At 36.3% G+C, this 19439-nt stretch overlaps 1 protein-coding gene across 6 annotated transcripts in view; it reads right to left on the bottom strand.

The window, feature by feature from the left end:
* HBS1L (HBS1 like translational GTPase) overlaps positions 1-19439 on the bottom strand; it is a 76933-nt gene that overhangs the window by 46725 nt on the left and 10769 nt on the right. For 3 of the 6 annotated variants that reach the window (XM_008162182.3, XM_054721730.1, XM_054721732.1), the window contains exons 3-4: positions 17285-17407; positions 15425-15619 (exon numbers count right to left, since the gene is read on the bottom strand). In XM_008162182.3, the coding sequence (XP_008160404.2) occupies positions 15425-15619; positions 17285-17407 (318 nt within the window). The other 3 variants (XM_008162199.3, XM_054721731.1, XM_028141837.2) reach the window with 3 other exon arrangements.

Genomic DNA, 19439 nt, shown 5'->3' with positions numbered 1-19439 from the left:
GTATATACAAAGAGAATCTTAAGAGATATCTGAGAACATTCTGAACTAGTTTTTTTTCACTCAAATAAACCACTTCCTTTCAAAAGCCCACGTAATTTTAAAGCAGAAAGTCAAATGATTCTCGTTTTCTGTACATATAAAATTATTTTAATTGCTTGCACAAAATTAGTGATTAAATTTTTTTTACCAATTTAGCTAAGAAAAATATATTTAAAAGACCTAAGAAATTGCAGTTAAATATGCCTACAAAAGAGGGTTCATTAGTAAAATGAAATGTGTAAGTACATTACTAAAAAGTTCATATAGATTTAGAAGTATTCATAATATCTCATACAATTTCTTGGTATTATAGACTTTGCAAATTAATAATAGGACTTATTTCCAGAATAAGGATAAGGAGAAAGAAGTTAGATCTCCTCCTAAAAACCTTACTCTCTCTTCCATTTAGTCACTCAGGTAACATCAAAGAAAGAGACACAGAACAATAAACAAGTAGAAAAAAATAATCTTGTTGGAAGTGTTTACAGCTCTGCTGCATCTTTTTAATTTCTTGCACCTTCTCCAGGGAACAACCTGCCATCAAGACTCAAAATTTGAGAATCAACATTTGAGTATTAGATACAAATAATATTTTACAGATATTCAAATAGCAGTAAACAGATATACTATGTGAAGTTAAATAAACTGCTGACACTGTAAAACTAGCAAAACAATGCTACCAAATAACTATATCCTCATTATGTAAAATTAAACTTTATTTTCTGAAGAAAGCTTAAATGGAAAACCAGATGAAATTCAAAGGAAAAGGAAAATGAGGCACAATAGTTTTCTAAACAGTATGAGCAAACCAGTATTGTAAAGGCAAACTTTTTCAAAAATAGATCAATTGTGCAGTACAGTATTGAAGTATATTTCTCCAAAACCTCCAACACAAAAATAAACAACCAATTCTCTTAATGGTCTGATTAATATAAAAATGTATTGGCTACATTTATTGTGAGGCAATGGAAATATCAAGTTTAAGAACTGTATAAAATGTTAAATTTAAATTACATTATTCCTTTGACATATGTGTAACTATTTTTTCTTAATGCTCACTTATTTTAAATCAACTACTTTTCTAAAATAATCAAAATAAACCCAATGTTAGAAAAAGGTTCAACAGCAATCAAGAGTTCAACCTCACTTCTCACAATAATGTTCATTTTGTCTAAACTATTTCTCTTTCAACTTATGTTGACTAACTATAAAATTTTAAACCATAAATAGTATTTTTCTACAAAGAATGTTTCTTTCAAACAATACTATACATATATTTCAAGCTCTGTTTTTTTTGTGTGTGTGGAATAACAAATAAGACTGTTACTTAGTTTTATAATTTGGGGAGTGTTTTCCCCCTTGGTTGGTTTAAGATGGCAAAGAAATGACCATAAGAAAAGTCCAAGATTGTCCCACGATTTTACTCCCTAAATATTCACTTGCTTAGCAGTCCATTCATATAAATGTATCACAAAAGTATACGACAACCCATTCTAAGCTTACTTGTATTTGCTACTGGTGACTTTCAATATTATACGTGTTAACAAAATGAACCAAAATATTACCTAAGAAGACATAATGGCAGGGGAGGGGAGTTGGGTTAGAGAGCAACCAAATGACTTGTACGCATGCATATTACCATAAACAATGGACACAGACACTGGGGCAGTGGGGCTTCCCCGGGTGGAAATGGCTGGGGGGGAGGGGGTGCAGTCAATTGGAGAAAAAGGAGACTTATGTAAAACTTTAGACAATTTTAAAAAATTTAAATCAACTTTAAAAAATTATTATACTCTAACTTAACTTTTTTTCACCAAAATCATAACACACTATTTAGAATAAATGTAACTTAAATAAATGTATTCACATATTTATTGATTCAATAAATATTTCTTGAAGAAAAAAGACAAACAAAAAAAGAAGACATACCAACAGCCCAGCTGGTGTGGCTCAGTGGTTAAAGGTTGACCCATGAACCAGGAGGTCACAGTTCAATTGCTGATCAGGGCACATGCCCAGGTTGCAGACTCAATCCCCAGTAGGGGGTGTGCAGGAGGCAGCCGATCAATGATTCTCATCATTGATGTTTCTATTTCTCTCCCTCTCCCTTTCTCTCTCTAAAATCAATAAAAATTTATTAAAAAAAAGACATACCAACATTAAATATATTATTTTAGAAATTAGAGTTCCAATTTACTATCATGATAAAAAGCTAATTTTATATATGTAAGTATTAAGGTCTCATTCTAAAATATAAAAATATTGAAAATTTCTCTAAATGAGTAATAAAAGAAATTTCCTTCCATAATCTTCAGTAGATTGTCATGACAAAGTCCGGTTGATATGGATAGTGGAATCATTATACCTAAGCATCTAAACCTTTGGGACAAAGTTTGCCCTATCACATATGTAGAGAGAAACAGCAAGGCTCTCAAATCAATTTAGTTTCACAGGTAAAAGGGGGATTTAATCTTATCAAGTATCCTATGGGTAAAAATATCCAGTTAAAGAGACAAAGCAACGATGCTTCTATCCTATTATATGTTTCTATCTTATTTTTCTCCCAAAGAGAGAAACAGAGAGAGATAAAAGAAAAGGTGATAAAAGATAAAAGCAACAGCAAGTTCAAAAGTATGCCAGTGAGCTCATGAGAAATATGGAGAGGGGGGAACATCTACAGAAATAAAAGCCACACTAGAAACAGAACTGGACTAGGAGCAATACAGTAATAAATGGTACAGCAATGTCTGCACCAGAAGAAAAGATGGATCAAAGACTATGACCTGTTTATGGCATGCAAATATAGGTCACAGGATCACTTTTATATATTTAACAACTTGAGGAATATTTCAAACATGTATATCTTAGGGGAGGTGAAGGTGAGAGGTTGAACCAGATGTCAAACAAGAGACAAATAGAAGCCTAATCATGAGAATCAATCAATTTTAAAGTAACTATGGTTGGTGTAAAACTAAAGAAATTTTGAGTACAGAATAAAATTAAAATGTTATAATCTTGGCAATAAATAAATAACATGACAAAATATCAGGAGAAAAAGGGAGAGAAGAGGTCAAGTATGAGAAAGTATAACTCTGATGAGCTCAACTTTTAAAGCCAGGACTCATTAAGTAGCTGTTTAAAGTTAATAATTCAGTTAATAGAAGTTTAAATATAGTATAAAAGTTATAAAGGTAAATACCTTATCTAAGAACTGAAAATATTAACAAAAATTATGAGAAATAAAGGAGAAGCAAAGTATAAGAATGTGGTTTTCCAAGAAAATTAAAATTTTCAAAATTGACCATAGAATAAAATAATTTCAATGTCCTTTAAGTTATATAAGGATAAAGAAAAACTTTCTAAATGTTCTATTTTAAAAAATCACAAATAACACACATAGCTATAAATTAATTTTATAAATAGATAAAATAATCTTAAATAAAATATTAGCAATGACAAAAATGAAATTCTGAGATGTTCTAAATTAAAATTACAGCAGAGCGAGAGGACAATTCTTCCTTGTGGACTTTGCTGGTGTTTTCCCAGAATTAGCACTGCTTTACTCTCTCCCATCCTCCTCACCTATAGCTAATGTAAATCCTCTCAGAACTACTACTTATTTGTCCTCTGCCCCACTTGATGTTTAAAAATGCTGCAAAACTCTGGGATGATGGACATATCTTTCCTACCTAGACACACTATTGGTGGTGTACACTCTGTGTCCCAAGACAGGTCTTCTTTATTTGCTAGCAATGGCCTAAACCCTTTTTAAAAAAAAGACTTTTAGCCATGGAAGTTAAAAAAAATTTTTTGTTTAGCAACAAATAAGATTCACCAAATTAAAAGAAAAACCCATTATGAGCAATTAGGATTGTTCCAATATCACAAGACTAAATCAATACTAGAAAACCTGTTTAACAGGGTAATGTCTAAAGTCTTTTGCATCTATGAAGACAGTATATTTTTTCTCCAAAAATATTTTGATAACATTAAACATCTCAATAAAAATTACAATTGGATTTTTTTCAGTAGCTCAACAAGCTGTTTCTAAAGCTCATGTGGGAAGAGCCATGTGTAATAAGTCGGGAAATTTATAAATAAATAAATAAATAAATAAATAATAAATAAAAGAATGAATGAATGAATGAATGAATAAATAAATAAATAAATAAATAGAGTTCTAGCAGGTTTGGCTCAGTAGGCAGAGCTTCGGCCTGCAGACTGAAAGGATCCTGGGTTCAATTCAGGTCACGGGCACATACCTTGGTTGCAGGCTCAACCCCAGCCAGCTATGAACGGCCAATGCAGGAGGCAATCATGATGTGTCTCTCTCACATCGATGTTTCTCTCTCTTGGTCTCTACCCCTCCCTTCCACTCTCTCTAAAAAATCCAGTGCAACTCTTCTACCTGCTCCCACTGTACAATTATTTTTATGACACCATAAATATGCCTTTGGATGTATGTCGTGTCATAACAGTAAATAGATGGGGTTTTTTTTAAAAGTATGTGCCTTTTAATGTTATTGACCTCCTAATTTTGATTTAGAAAAATGACTATAAAATAAGTGGTCAATAAAAGTTATCCGATTCTGTAATTGTCTAGTTTAAGGTAAACCTTCTAATCCATTATGGTAAAAACGGTATGCTTGAAAAATGTAAATAAATACAGCTATTTAACTGTGCTCTAAACTATAAAAAAAAAAAAAAAAATCAAGGGAAAAATATCGTTGAGTGAGGATTAACAAAAAACCAAAAAAATAAAAAGTAAAGAGAGAAAAAACAAGATAGCCTACAAAATATTAAAAACCTAATAGTAATAAAAAGCTACAGTAATTAAAAATGTGGTATTGGCATGGAACAAAACAAAAAAAATAAATCTCCAAATAGAGAAACAGGGAGAAATTTAGTATATGTAAAAGATGGCATTTTAAATCATCAGGTTAAAAAAGAAAAAGAATGTGTAATTCAATAAAGGGTACAGTGAAAAATACAACTATTGGAAAGAGGAATGATGTCAGTAGAAAAAAATGAATTCCTAACTTCCCCCCTAATAACAGCTGGGTCAAAGACTCAAATATTTTAAAAACAAAAAATGAACTTGTCAAACACATTAGAAGAAACAAATAGTTTTTTAAAAATTATATTATAGTACAATGGAACTTTGAAACAAATCCCATGAAAGATTGATAAATTCAAAATTAAAATTAACAATTTGTCTTCTAATGACCTTGAAAAATGGCAATCAGAAAATGTATTTTCCATGTATATCACAAAAGATGAATTTACTTAGCATTTAAATACATAAATTAAATATAAATATGTAAAATACGCACACATTCCTAAAAGTCATGAAATATAACTAGCAGAAAAATGGGCAAAGATTAGGAATAGACAGTTCCAAGTAAAAGAAATACAAGTACTTAAATATATGATAAAGCAGTCAGCCTCACTAATTAAAGGAATATAAATAAATGAAAAATTTTTTCTAATTATCAGATTGCCCAAAAATTATAAATGATAGATACAGAAGTGTCTAGTATCCTCCCATTTATGTATAAATACACATACATTCACATATATATAATATGCAAGTCAAGTTTCTAGAAGAATAAAGAAACAATTTGCTTACAGACTTGTTTATAGCTTCCCATGGGGAACAATACGAAACTGTACAGGGGTGAGACTCACTTTTTTCTTTAAATCCTTTCCTACTTTTATGTGGACATATTCTAAGCTGGGGATACAGCAGAGAAAACATAAAATCCTTGCAGCGTGGAGACATAATAAACAAAATCAACTGTACACACACACACACACACACAATGGCAGATGATATAAGTGATGTGAGGAACAATAAAGCAGGGTTACAAAGGAAAGGGACTACTTTGTCCAAAGCTAAGGGGCTTTATGAGAAGACACAGCAATAGGACAGAGAGTAGTGAGTCGAAAAACGTACAGTAAATCCTCATTATTCAGATACCAAATTTGCTAATTCACCTATTCGCTAAAACTTATTTGTAACCCTAAGGTCACCTGCGGCACTTTCACAGTCACTCAGAGAAACAAGTGCAAAGGAACAAAATATTTAACCATCTCAGCTGAGGTCGCACAAGGTAACACTCTGCCTTGTTTCAGCTCTTATACTGTACACAAGTGTCCTTTTCATGACTGGATAGTGCCACATTTTTTGCACTGTGATTTTAGCTTGTAATTTTGCTGTTTAAAATGGCCTCCAAGAATAGTGCTAAAGCACTATTGTGTCCCCAAGAACAAGGCAGCTATGATGGGCCTGATGAATACAAGATGTTTTAGATAAGCTTCAGGCAAGAGTTATAGTGCTATTGGCTATGAGTTCAAAGTTAATGAACCAATAATACATAAACAATATATATTAAAGTATCTTTAAACAGATACATAAAATAAGATTATGTATTAAATTGTTTGACAAAAATGTTGTGACCAGACAATCACAGGAACCTAACCCTGTAGGAGCAATGATTCAGTATTCGCACATTTCATTCAGTGTTCACTAATTTATGACTTTATAAAATATAACTATACGAATGACAATCAACTGTATATGTACATACATATACTTACTTATTTGTAAAGCAGAAAGAATAGGACTGGTAATCAGTTATAAGAAGTAAATGAAGGACAGAAATCAAGGATTATCTTAGCTCGATTTCTGGCCTAAACAACTACCGTATTTTCCGGCGTATAAGACGACTTTTTAATCCAGGAAAATCTTCTCAAAAGTTGGGGGTTGTCTTATAGGGCGGGTGCTGAAACTTCCAAGCCGGACTGGAGAATCTGCAGTCGCTGCATATGGTGGGGGGAGCTCAAAAATGGCCGCACTCCATTCATTTCAATGGAGCCAGACGGAGACCCCAAGTGTCTCCGGTCGGCTCCTTTTTGTGCCGCATACGGTCTCCGTCCGGCTCCATTGAAATGAATGGAGTGCGGCCGGGTGCTCGCCGCATACTGCAGGGATGCGGCCTGGGCCGTTTTTGAGCTCCCCCCCACTGTATGCGGCGACGGTATGAAAGCAACAAGGGCGGCGCTGTACAAGTACGGTAGAAGAAACCACTCACCAGGATTCGTGGGAAGAAGTGACTTAACACAGTCCTGATGACAAGGTGAGGGGGCGCCTCACCGGGAAGGTGTAAGTGAAGGGCAGAGCAAGCTGCAGGCGTCCGGGACGCCCAGGGTATGGAAAAAAGAGAGAGAGCTGTGCCCAGAAAAACATGCCTCTTTCACCTGTCTGGCCCGCTCTTGTATCCTATTACCATATCTCCCTCTCTGCCTCTCAGATCTCGCTCCTGAGGACTGCAGTGAAGCTGCGTTGCTAACTCGCCAGGGACTTGCCCGGCACTTGCTCTCTCTCTATTGTTTGTTATCTTCCTCCTATCATCATCAGTTCCAGTTTGGTTGACAGCTTAGAAAACAAACAGCATGGCAGTTCCCATGGGTTTATTGTCTTATCCTTCCTTTCAGCTTTAGAGTGAATTAGGAAAAGTTTAATCCACTTGCACTGTTTTATGTTTACATGTTTGATGACAAACAGCATTATGTTTATAAGTGACAGTTTTCCTGCTAAGTACCTGCATGTCATAAGCATTTGAATTAAAATTACCATAATGAAATCAAATCTGATGTTTTTTAAATTTTTATTTGGTGTGCTTTGGAAGAAGGGTAGTCTTATACGGTGAGTATATCCCAAACTCTATATTTTAACTGGAAAAGTTGGGGGTCGTCTTATACGCCCAGTCATCTTATACGCCGGAAAATACGGTAGAAGATGGTAATCCTATATAATAAAAGCCTAATATTCTAAGTGTCCAGTCATCTGGTCAGCCATTCAACCAATCAAAACATAACATGCTAATGATATGCTTAGGCCGCTCAACTGCTCCCTATGATGTGCACTGACCACCAGGGGGCAGTCAGTCAACCAGCTGACCAGTCGCTATGATGTGCACTGACCACCAGGGGGCAGACGCACTGACCGATAGGTTAGCTTACTGCTGGGGTCCGGATGATCGAGGGAGAGTGAGACGGGCTGGATACACCCTGGAGCACTCCCGTAGTCCCTCTCTGGCTGGCTAACCTCCTGCGTCCCTCCCTGGCCCCTATCGTGCACCAGTGGGGTCCCTCAGACTGGCCTGTGCCCTCTCGCAATCCAGGCTGAGGGACACCCCCCCCCAGAGTGCACGAATTTCATGCAATGGGCCTCTGGTACTACTAATAAAGATAGGAAACAGAGGAAGTGGTGGCAGCTTGGACCAGGAAGGCAAAGATGTCAGCTTTGAACAGTGTAATGTATGTATGCCACACTGTAATAAATATAATTGTGTGTTTAGGATGCAAATCCCCCACCTTTTGAAAGTTAAGAATCATATCTTTGTTCATATCTCCTACAACTAAATGATGCTTTCCTTTAAGTCATATAATATAAACCAGGCATGTCAACACCAGAAATGTACACTGTATCAATTCTTTTACCTTCTACTGCCATCTTTGCCAAGTACATTACTCATATTCACCATAACCTATAACAGTGTTTCTATGTGAGTCCTAAAAAGTAAAAATGTATATAATTTTATCTTTTTGAAAGCAAGAATTCTAAATAACAAATATCTTACAATCAGGCCGTTTGTTTTCTAATATGTTTACAGAAACATAAATTATTAAAATACCATTCTAAAATATTAACCTTATATAAAAAATTCTAATGAATAAATTATGGCATGTTTTCATACTTGATTTAAGAAAACCTCAGAATTATCATTATTTCTATGTAATTTTTACAAAAATGTACACACACACTCAAAAAGTGACAAGTCTTTTTATACCCTAAAAACTAAAAATTATAATAAACATCTATATACACTGAACCTTATATAATTATAAAAGAAACCTAATAAAGATACTCATATCTATGTCTGTCTAGTCAACATTACCTTTCTTTATCTTTGTAACAGAAGACAATTTCTAAGCTACCACAAAACTGATTTTATAACCAAATATATACTTGTATGAGCAAGAAACAGAAAACTGATACATGGTCCTTCCTGAATATACAATTGTGTACTTGTTTATTTGCAATTGGCCACACAGAGATTCAGGGTCAATTTAAAAGGTAAATAATCAGAAATGCACTGTATTAATTTTATCTTTGGTGTGACAATTAGTTGCATGACCTCCCACTGAATACTAAAAATTAAATACTGAGAATGGTTATTACTACTTATATTATAAAAGAAGTTTAAATAACCAGAAAAGCACTGTACAAATTTTATCTTTGGCATGACAATTAGTTGCATAACCTCCCACTGCATACTAAAAATTTATACTGAGAGAATAGTTATTACTACTTATATGATAAAAAAAAAAAAAAAAAATGAAGGAACGTTCAAGAAAGAAGGGCTCTAAGCCAAAGGGAGAAAAAGAGGTTAAGATGCCAGTTTAGTTAATAGGAAATAAAGAGAAAGATAAAACAAAATAGGAAGTTCAACAAAACGTTCTGTATGGAAATGAAACACCAGTTCTTAGCAATCAATGGTAAGAACCATAACCAAAAAAGCCAACCAAAGACTTTAGAATGCACTAGGACAAAACATCTACTAGTATGATCTTTTAAAAGACACAAGAAATTAAGAGTAAAATGGTCACTTTAAATGTCTTTTGTATTTTATATCATTTAGAATGTAATTACAATATTTCTATTCCTAAAGTAAAATATTAATGTACTTGATCATAATGCAAATAAAAAAGATTTTGCACCTCAAAATTGATATTTGAACTGGAAAGTAAACCAAAAACAGTTAATATACCTGAGCTACCAAGACAGCAGTCGATGCATAATATGCATTTAGTGGGAGCAATCATTATCACTAGCAGCGTCTCCATGAACAAGCAGACCCTTGTCTCTTTTCCAAGTGCTAATGGCCAAGAAGGGAAGGGGCAGAGGGTCTTCTTGGTTCCACCCTCTGAATCTCAAGACAGTGACATTTCCCTAGTCAACAGGGCAAATGCATTCCATGGACACTCCTGACAGACTAGTAGCCATGACAAGTAAAAAAAAAAACAGGGAGACATTAAAGAACTTGAGGCCCAGTGCACAAAATTCATGCATGGTGGTGGGGGGGGGGAGGTCCTCTCAGCGCAGCTTGCACCCTTCCAATCCGGGACCCCTCAGGGGATGCCCGACTGCCGGTTTAGGCCCGAGAACATCCCTCTCACAACCCTGGACCACTGGCTCCTAATCATTAGCTCACCTGCCTGCCTGCCTGGTTGCCCCTAACTGCCCCGCCCTGGCTGGCCTGGTCTCCCCTAACTGCCCCCCACTGCTGGCCAGGTCACACCCAACTGCCCCCCCCCGGCCCCGCCAGCCTGGTCACCTCTTACTGCCCCCTTTGTTGGCCTGATTGCCCCCCCTGCCAGCCTGGTCGCCCCCAACTGACCCCCTGCTGGCCTGGCCATCCCCAACTGCCCCCCTGCCAGCCTGGTTGCCCACACAGCCTGCTTGTTCAGTCATTTGGTCATCCCTCACTAAGCCCCCTGCTAGCCTCGTCGTAGGCAGCCATCTTGTGAGGGCATGAGGGTTAATTTGCATATTACCTCTTTATTGAATAGGATAATTGCCTTCCCTATCACCCTATAATATAGAATTTTCCCTCTAAAATAATCTTATAAATGGTAGTTATAATTCTAATCACCCAACAAAGGGACATTTCGTTCACACTGCAAGATCTATGTGACTTAAAAAGTATTGTATTTCCTACCTGAAAATTCGTTTGTTTAAAAGAAGGTACCACACAGTTCAACTCAATATGAGTTAAATAAGTATTTGTGGATTCATGTGCAAAGTGGACCACATATGTAGCACTAACTCTATCAGGAATTATTGTCAATTCCAAACAAACTCTTAGAACACAACTGACTTCTAAATTGGAGACTGCTTATACATAAATCCAGTTGATGAGTCATATACTAAAAGTTCAAAACTGTAAAAATGTTTGATTAAGGTCCAAGACTACAAAATCAGTAATTCAAACTTTAAAATTAATCATAAAATATGATTTATATGATCTCCTAAAAAGCATGTTGTGCACTGAAATATGTAATTAAAAATTAAGACATCACAAGGAAGTTTTTGGTCAAGAACTATAAAGACAATGTTGGCTTAAGTGTTCCCACCAAAACAGTGAATATAAGAAGATCATACATAGCTAAAAAGACTGGAATGTCATTCTATAAATAAAACTAGAAATATAAAAAAAAAAAATTTATTAAAAGCAGATGTCAGAGAAAAATATATTTTTCCTGGTAAAAGGTCAGCTACTCCATTTTCATTAAGACATAATATTTTAAATAGTATTTTTTCTTCAGGAAATATTAATAATATAATACCAGCATCCTCTTAGTAGTATGTAAAAGACCATAATTTCTACTCAGAAATTTTCCTTGGTATTCCTGATTACTAGAAAATATGAATTATGAATTCAAGTTGGTCAGATGTTATTCTAAGCATTAGTAATTCCTTTCATTCTACTTATTTCTTTCTCTAAGGCAGTAGTTCCTCAGCAGAAGTAACATATCAGAATCACATAGGACTATTTTGAAAACACACATTCCCAAATGCCATCCCCCAGAGAGGGGTTGACCACGTCTCAAGTGAAGCCACAGTATCTGTTCTGAAAAAATTCCCCCAGTGATTCTGATTGCTAGGTGAAAAAACTGCTTTAAGGGAAGAATTACATACTTGTTCTACTGTTCAGAAGAGCTCTTATTTGGTCTGGCATTGCTGAAACTTAGCATGCAAAGCTATCAGTAGCAAAGAGAAAAACTCTACATTTCATTACTTATAGTAAAAAAGTTAGAGATCTGATAAAACTACCTATTCAAAAAACATACAACCATACTTAAAAACTTTCTATATATTTATTTGGAAGTATGCATTTAGGACAAATGGTCTTGAAAATATATAAAAATACTTTGTGTTTTAATTCAACTTCAATATTTACACAGTCCCTTAAAGAATTTTCATTTTATTTTCATCAAAAAATGTATTTCAACAACCTCCACAGTATTCTGAAAAGTCAGGAATTTAAAGATTTTTCTAATAGAAAAATTTTAGTTTCACCTCCAGAAAAAAATGAAACTTGGAATGATACCAGTAATATTTTAAAATGTAATTCTGTCTCAGCTATGCTATGCCACATATAAGAAAAACATTAATCACTAAACTATAGTAATCTAAATGGTAGCATTTTATTTAAGAATAAAGCACAAAAATATTTTATAAAAGAAAATGTCTCATTGTAAAAAAGTTCAATGCTTCAAACAAAAATATTGTATCTGAGGTTTGATTTCACAATATCAAGTTTTCATATGCAATTTGTAAACATACACCCAGTATAAGCTATCAACTTAAATAAAGCCAGTTATCATTAAAAAAGAGTAAAAATGAAATTTCAGTGCAAAAATTCATATCAACTAAACTTATCAACTTAAGACAATTTTAATATAAAAATCACAACTTAAATTCATAATAGTCATCCTATAAAGACTTTAAATCACTTTAAAATAAAACGCTCTACAACAGTTATCATGTTTTCCGTTTTGTGACTATTCTCTAGTAAAAACTTTCTTTTGATTAGCTTTTACAATGTCATCAGGAGATGCTGATTTGAAGTCAAATGGTGTTATTGCTATAAGAGGACTTATTTCTTTGTCCTTTATGTCTTGAACTTGTCTACTATAAAGAAAAGTCTTATAAAGGTCAAGGGTGCGTCGCTTGCAGCTTTTCAATGGGTAACGAAGACATAGTGTTGAAGCAAAAGCTGAAGGTCTAGCAGCAAGGGCCTTGGTCCAAGACAGAGAAAAAGGTGGTTTCCTACTCAGAGAGCCTTTATTGTTTTTCTTATTATCCTTAGCAGAAATGGAATGTTTCCCTAGCTTCGAACTCAGAACTTTAGTTCCTGGTGTTGGAGCAATTGATTGGTCTACTACAGGTTTTGGAACAAAATCTGAAGTTTTTATAAGAACACTAAGGTCAATATTTGAATCTATTTCAGGTGACCTCATTTCAGATAAACTGAGCTTAACGGAATCTTTCTTATTCTGAGTGCTGTCTATATCAATCGTTTCTGCAATCAAATCAGAAAGTGACAAATTCTCAAAGTCTCTTGTAGGAGTAGTTTTATGAAATGCCAAAGATGACAGAGATCCTGTTAATTCTGATACTCCAGTTGAAGACATACACCGATTTGCTAGTTGTGATAGGGGAAAGGATCCCAAACTGGCAGATGACTGGTTACAAAGATCAGATAAAGTACAGCATTGGGTTGGATTGTTTTCTTTGTGGTCCTGAAACAGTTCAGCTAGGGATGGACTTCCACATTGGAAAAACTGCAAATTGTCATTTGTTAAAATATAATTCTTCGGACTTTGTTCAACTGAAGAAATGCTTCCAACTTCAGTCATTTTATGAGCGTTTGAATTATCAAGAGCCGTATTTTCCAATGAGCTAGTCGGGAGCAAAGGATTATTTAAACTTTCTAAACTGCTTCGTACTGGAATGTTTTGCAAATCAGGTAGTGAATTATTTTGAATAAATAAAGAGTTATTCGGTGTCGTGTTCTTAATCATTAAGGATTTTAAATCTGGAATTCCTTTGAAAGCAGAATCATCTTTGGGGACACATTCAGATGCATGAGGTCCTAACAAATTGGCATCTGGACTCTTTGAAAGTAGACTTTCCAGACTATCTGCAGATGATAATCTGACAGATGGCTGACTTTTAAAAGAATCTCTTGGCATATCATCAATTAGTTCAGCTAGTGACAGCTCTTTTGTTAACTTACATGATTCTAGTTTCTTTTCACTTCTAGGCCTGTCCAGTTTCTTTTTTTTATGGAGTAAAAAGTGACTTGGTACAACTGAGGAATTATGATATAATCCACATTTTGCTACTGGACCAGAAAAATCAAATGGTTTGCTACTGCAATCCAAATGGTTTGCAGACTGAGGACAAGAGCTTTGAACATTATCAGCTGAAACTTCAGAGTAAGATAATAAGACTCCTTACCTTACAAGAGCCATTAATTTTCAGATGAATAGGTTCACATATGCAGAAGACAGTCACAGCAACCAAAAGGAAACATGAAATGAGGCATTAATTACTAAATGTTTCTTTGATTATGACATGAATAAAGTGATAATTGATCATTATTTAATAAAAAGTGAACACTCTAAAAATCAATAAGAGAATTTTACCTTCCTTTAACTATCCAAAGTGACCTTCCTACTTTGTTCATTGACATATACAAATAAGTACCAAGTTAATTAATGTTCTAATTTCCATAAATTTTATAATGTGAGGCTATAACACTTAAATTATAGTCAGGAATGTCTCAAATTCAAAATGTCTTAAAAACCAGTGGAAAAAAGTAGGCTCATTTTCTGTATTTTTAATGTATTAAAAACAAGCAAATGTCATCCTAATAATTTAAGTTCTACAACGATCTGGGATAAACTATTGATATAGATGACATATTACAGACTCATTCTCATGTTTGGTTAGTTAAAAGTACTTACCACAAAATTACAAAACAATTTTTAAAGAAAATAAAAATCACCCTTACTGAATGGTAGCAGACTACGTATAACTTTGTTATGGCAAAAATCTAGTCCTCAGCTTACAGTAAATATCAACCCATTAACAAATCATCACGTTCCTACTGATAGATCGCATACCAGTTACTATAAAAGTATCTCAGTTCCCTTCTTATGTCAACTAGATCCCAAATTTAATCACAAACTCTACAAACTTAAAATTAAACATCTGGCTATAAATGCAAGAGTAGTATAATTATGATATTTGTGATATTTAACCATCTGTACGCCATAAGCATCTATAGACACAAGCAGCGGACCTTTTTTAATTAAATTAAAAATATCGTGGCAGTTAAGTGGTTAAATAAAACTAAATTGCTTTTGTAAATAATATAAGCATAAAGGGATTTTTTTTTTACATTGTCGGGCTATTAATTTCCATCTCCTGAACCATTAGAGTTAAAAAACAATAGTAATTTAAAAGCTCTCTAAGCTACTACCAAAAGGCTCGTGTCTTGTCTAGTTTTTAATAGGACTTTATTTCCCCTATATCCTGTTAGTTATGAAAGCAAGCAGAGGGGCAAAAAGGCTTTGACAGAGGGAACAGAGCACTCAGCTTAAAATTTCACAAACTAGAAAACCAAATGAGTGATTGTAACATGCAAAATTTTCTGCCCATTTTCCTTAACAGCTCAAGCAAATCACAGCCTCTTTTAAAACATTAACTATAAAACAAACTAAAAGAGAACAAGTAAAAGCATACCTTTTGCTATCTTTCCTGTCGATATTGCTCCCTCATTCTTGACCTTCAATTTCTGCATTTTATCTTGTTCCAGAACCACTGACAAAGCCTTCTGCACATCAAACTTGTTCTTCAAAACTGCTTCAATCAATATGTCATCTGGCACAGCATCTCCAAATACCTCTCTCATATGATCAAGGCATGAATAAAGACGAGCTAGAACAGACAGCAATAATTAAAAGCTATGCTAAATGGTATCATGAAAGAACCCTCAATCTTCAAACCTGAAAGAAGAATTTGAAACCATAGTAGGATGTTCAACTCTACTTTTTCCTCTACAACTTATTTGTAACTAGAGACCCGGTGCATGAAATTCATGCACAGGGGGGTCCCCTCAGCCCAGCCTGCACCTTCTCCAATCCGGGACTACTTTGGGGATATCCAACTGCCGGTTTCGAAACCGGCAGTTGGACATCCCTCCCACAATCCGGGACCGCTGGCTCCTAACTGCTCACCTGCCTGCATGCATGATTGCCCCTAACTGCAACCCCTGCCAGCCTGATCACCCCTAACTGCCCCCCCAGCTGGTCTAGTCGCCCCCAAATGCCCCCCCCACTGGCCTGGTTGCCCCTCACTGCCCCCCCTGCTGGCCTGGTTGCACCCAACTGCCCCCCCTCTGTCGACCTGGTCGCCCCCAACTGCCCCCCCTGCCGGCCTGGTCACCCCTCACTGCCCCCCCTGCCAGCCTGGTCACCCCCCACTGCCCCCCCTGCCAGCCTGGTTGCCCCACGCAGCCTGCTGGTCAGTCATTTGGTCATCCCTCGCTACCCCCCCCCCCCCCGCTGGCCTGGTCGCCCCATGCAGCCTGCTGTTCGGTTGTTACTGTGAGGGCATCGTTACCAATTTGCATATTACTCTTTTATTAGTATAGATGATTTATATTTTTATCCAAACATACCCATCTTCTCTATCAAAGGAACAATTTCATTAATTAAGAAATCACTGTAATAACTGTCTCCTAAATAACAATGATTAATGCTTGAAAAAAATTGTAAATTGTATACATTAATATCTACTATATAATAGAGCAGTGATGGCGAACCTATGACACGCATGTCAGCACTGACACGCATAGCCATTTCTGATGACACGTGGCCGCTGAGGCGGTCACATGCCGAGGATGAAACATTTGCTGCTCCTGAGGATGAAACATTTGCGAAATAATGTTTTTTCCTCAAAGTGACACACTACCCAAGTTATGCTCAGTTTTTTTGCAAAGTTTGACACACCAAGCTCAAAAGGTTGCCCATCACTGTAATAGAGGAATACCTAAATACAAATATTTTTGTTAAAATGTTTAAGAGAATTGTAAAGATGCAAATTCAGAACCAATGACATTACCATTTATGAGTTCTATCTTGACACTTAATTTACATGGATATGACCCATCAGAACACTTGCACAGTGTTACTTTGGACTTAAAATTTAAAAAGCAAACAAATAAAAACAGCCTCTGGAACCTAATGTTTTGTAAAGAAATAAACTTCTATAATCTAATCATAAGTTCTACATAGAGCATATGAAACAGTAATTATTACTAAAAGAAAACAAATCACTGAAGTTTCTCTCTTAAGAAGATCAGGTGAAGATTTCAATAAAAATTCCAGTTACTAAATAACAGCCACACAATCAATTTTCAAATACACAATCATATGCTAACAAAATATACTTAATAAAATGTATATTCCTTCAAAATATAAGATACATTTATACCATTACTACCCACAATCACTACTATGAACAATCACAATAAAACTGACGTTCTAGTATACTGGTTATTAATCATTTTCAGATAAAAAACACAGACTACTCTTACTATACCTTGATCAAATTCACTTAGCTGATGGTTCAAAAGAGAATTGGAGGATTCTTTCAGATCTTCATAATCATATTCTTCTACAGGCTCAGCAGGTTTGTCACGTCGTGAGTAAATAAACTGAGCAGCTAGAATATAAAATGATTGAAGAATGCTTTTATACAGTCATTTCTCATTAACTTTTTTTACAAAAGTTAAAGCAAAAATTAAGGATTCTGATCTACTATCTATAGCCATTTATCTACATTCTATAATACTGGATAAAAACAAAGACAAAACATATCATACCCCAAATCCTTCTCAAATGTCCTTACTAACTACTCATTAGCTTCTTATAATCATCTTCCTTATTTCCTCCTATTTTCAAAACCATTACCCTGAGTTTACTTTCTCTATAGTTTTCAAAAACTACCTTTCCTAATATCTCATCCTTGTCTACTACTCTATCCTCCTTAAAAATTTCTCTTCTTTGGTATAAATATTCCAAACCTCATATCAAACTTGCTTATTTGTATAATTATGAAAATATTAGAAACAGACTAAGTCTTCAATTTCCAAAAACTGCTAATTTGCCTAAACCCAAGAGTTGACCAAAATCATAGATCTTAACTTTTGAACAACTCATATTTTCAATCATACACTGATAACCGTATACTAGTATCATATTCCTAACTTTGACTTTCAGACCTCATTCTCCGCTACTCTGCAGTACTGGCACAGTGTCAGTATGTAAATGGGTATTATATATTTCATTAAAAGGAAGAAGGACAAAACATCAAAGTGCCAATATATGCCTGAATATCACACACAAAATACAAGTGAGCAAAGAAGAAAATATCATGCATGCCCAAAGTGTTGACTTGACTAGATGCCCACTGAGCTCAATTCTTAGAAACTGTGTTCAATTGTGAAGGTATAAAATTAAAGAATAGGGAAGAAGGATAGAAATCCTATCTAATAAAGAGGGAATATGCTAATTGACCATCACTCCATCACAAAGATGGCTGCACCCACAGCTGAAGCCAAGTTCCCATAAGGAGCCTTAACGAGCAATCAGCAGGGACCTGAGGCTACGCCCTCCCCCACCCCCACCCCCATGGGGCTAGACAGGGGACCTCAGGCCATGCTCCCCATCCAGCGAGGCTTGATGGGGGACCTCAAGGTGCACCCCCAGTGCTGGTTGGGTGAATTCAGGCTGCGCCTCCCTGCCCAGCGGGGCTTGACAGGGGACCTGAGGCTGCAACCCCCTCACGGTGCTGGGCCGGGGGACCTGAGGCTGCACCCCCCTGCCAGTGGGGCTTGATGGGGGACCTGAGGCTGTGCCCCCCTCCCGGTGCCGGGCCGAGGGACCTGAGGCTGCACCCCCCTGCCGCTGGGGCTTGATGGGGGACCTGAGGCTGTGCCTCCCTCCAGGTGCTGGGCCGGGGGACCTGAGGCTGCACCCCCCTGCCGCTGGGGCTTGATGGGGGACCTGAGGCTGTGCCTCCCTCCAGGTGCTGGGCCGGGGGACCTGAGGCTGCATCCCCCCACCTGGCAGGGCTTGATGGGGGACCTCAGGCCATGCCCCCCACCTAGCGGGGCTTGACGGGGGACCTCAAGTCACGCCTCCCACCCCGGTCTGGGCTGGGAGACCTCAGGCCACGCCCCCCGTCCTGGCACCAGGCCAGGGCTTGACAAGGGTGGGACTGGCCAGGTCTGGATCTAGCCCAATGGGGGTGGGGGCCAGCCGGGTCTGGGTCTCATGCGATTTTGAAGTGCATGTGGGTGGGCGGGGACTTGACTCTGGGTCCCATGTTGAGCCCCAGACTCTGACAGGAGGAAGGTTTTCATATACATTTTACTAATTTTCTTTCATCTCTGACACTACTATTATAGAGAAAGGGCAAATAGCAGTATTAAATTATTTCCTCTAATTAATCCCCTTTTAATGTGCACGAATTTCATGCACCGGGCCACTAGTATCAATATAATATTCTAAAGGCAAGCCATTATTAGAGATTTTATATTCTTTGGCTTTCTGGAAGAGCATGTGACATGGAAGTCTATTGCTAAGCATTCCCACATTTGACTTTTATGCATGTTTTCAGAAAGTTATTACCTATGAAAGGAAAACTAACTACATTCAAAATTTATAGAAAATGCATATATATATATATATAT

The sequence above is a fragment of the Eptesicus fuscus genome, chromosome 10 (assembly GCF_027574615.1).
Source record: "Eptesicus fuscus isolate TK198812 chromosome 10, DD_ASM_mEF_20220401, whole genome shotgun sequence".
In the NCBI taxonomy this organism is placed as follows: domain Eukaryota; kingdom Metazoa; phylum Chordata; class Mammalia; order Chiroptera; family Vespertilionidae; genus Eptesicus; species Eptesicus fuscus.
The sequence above is the reverse complement of the archived record's forward strand: the minus strand, read 5'-3'. Positions and strand labels throughout refer to the sequence as shown.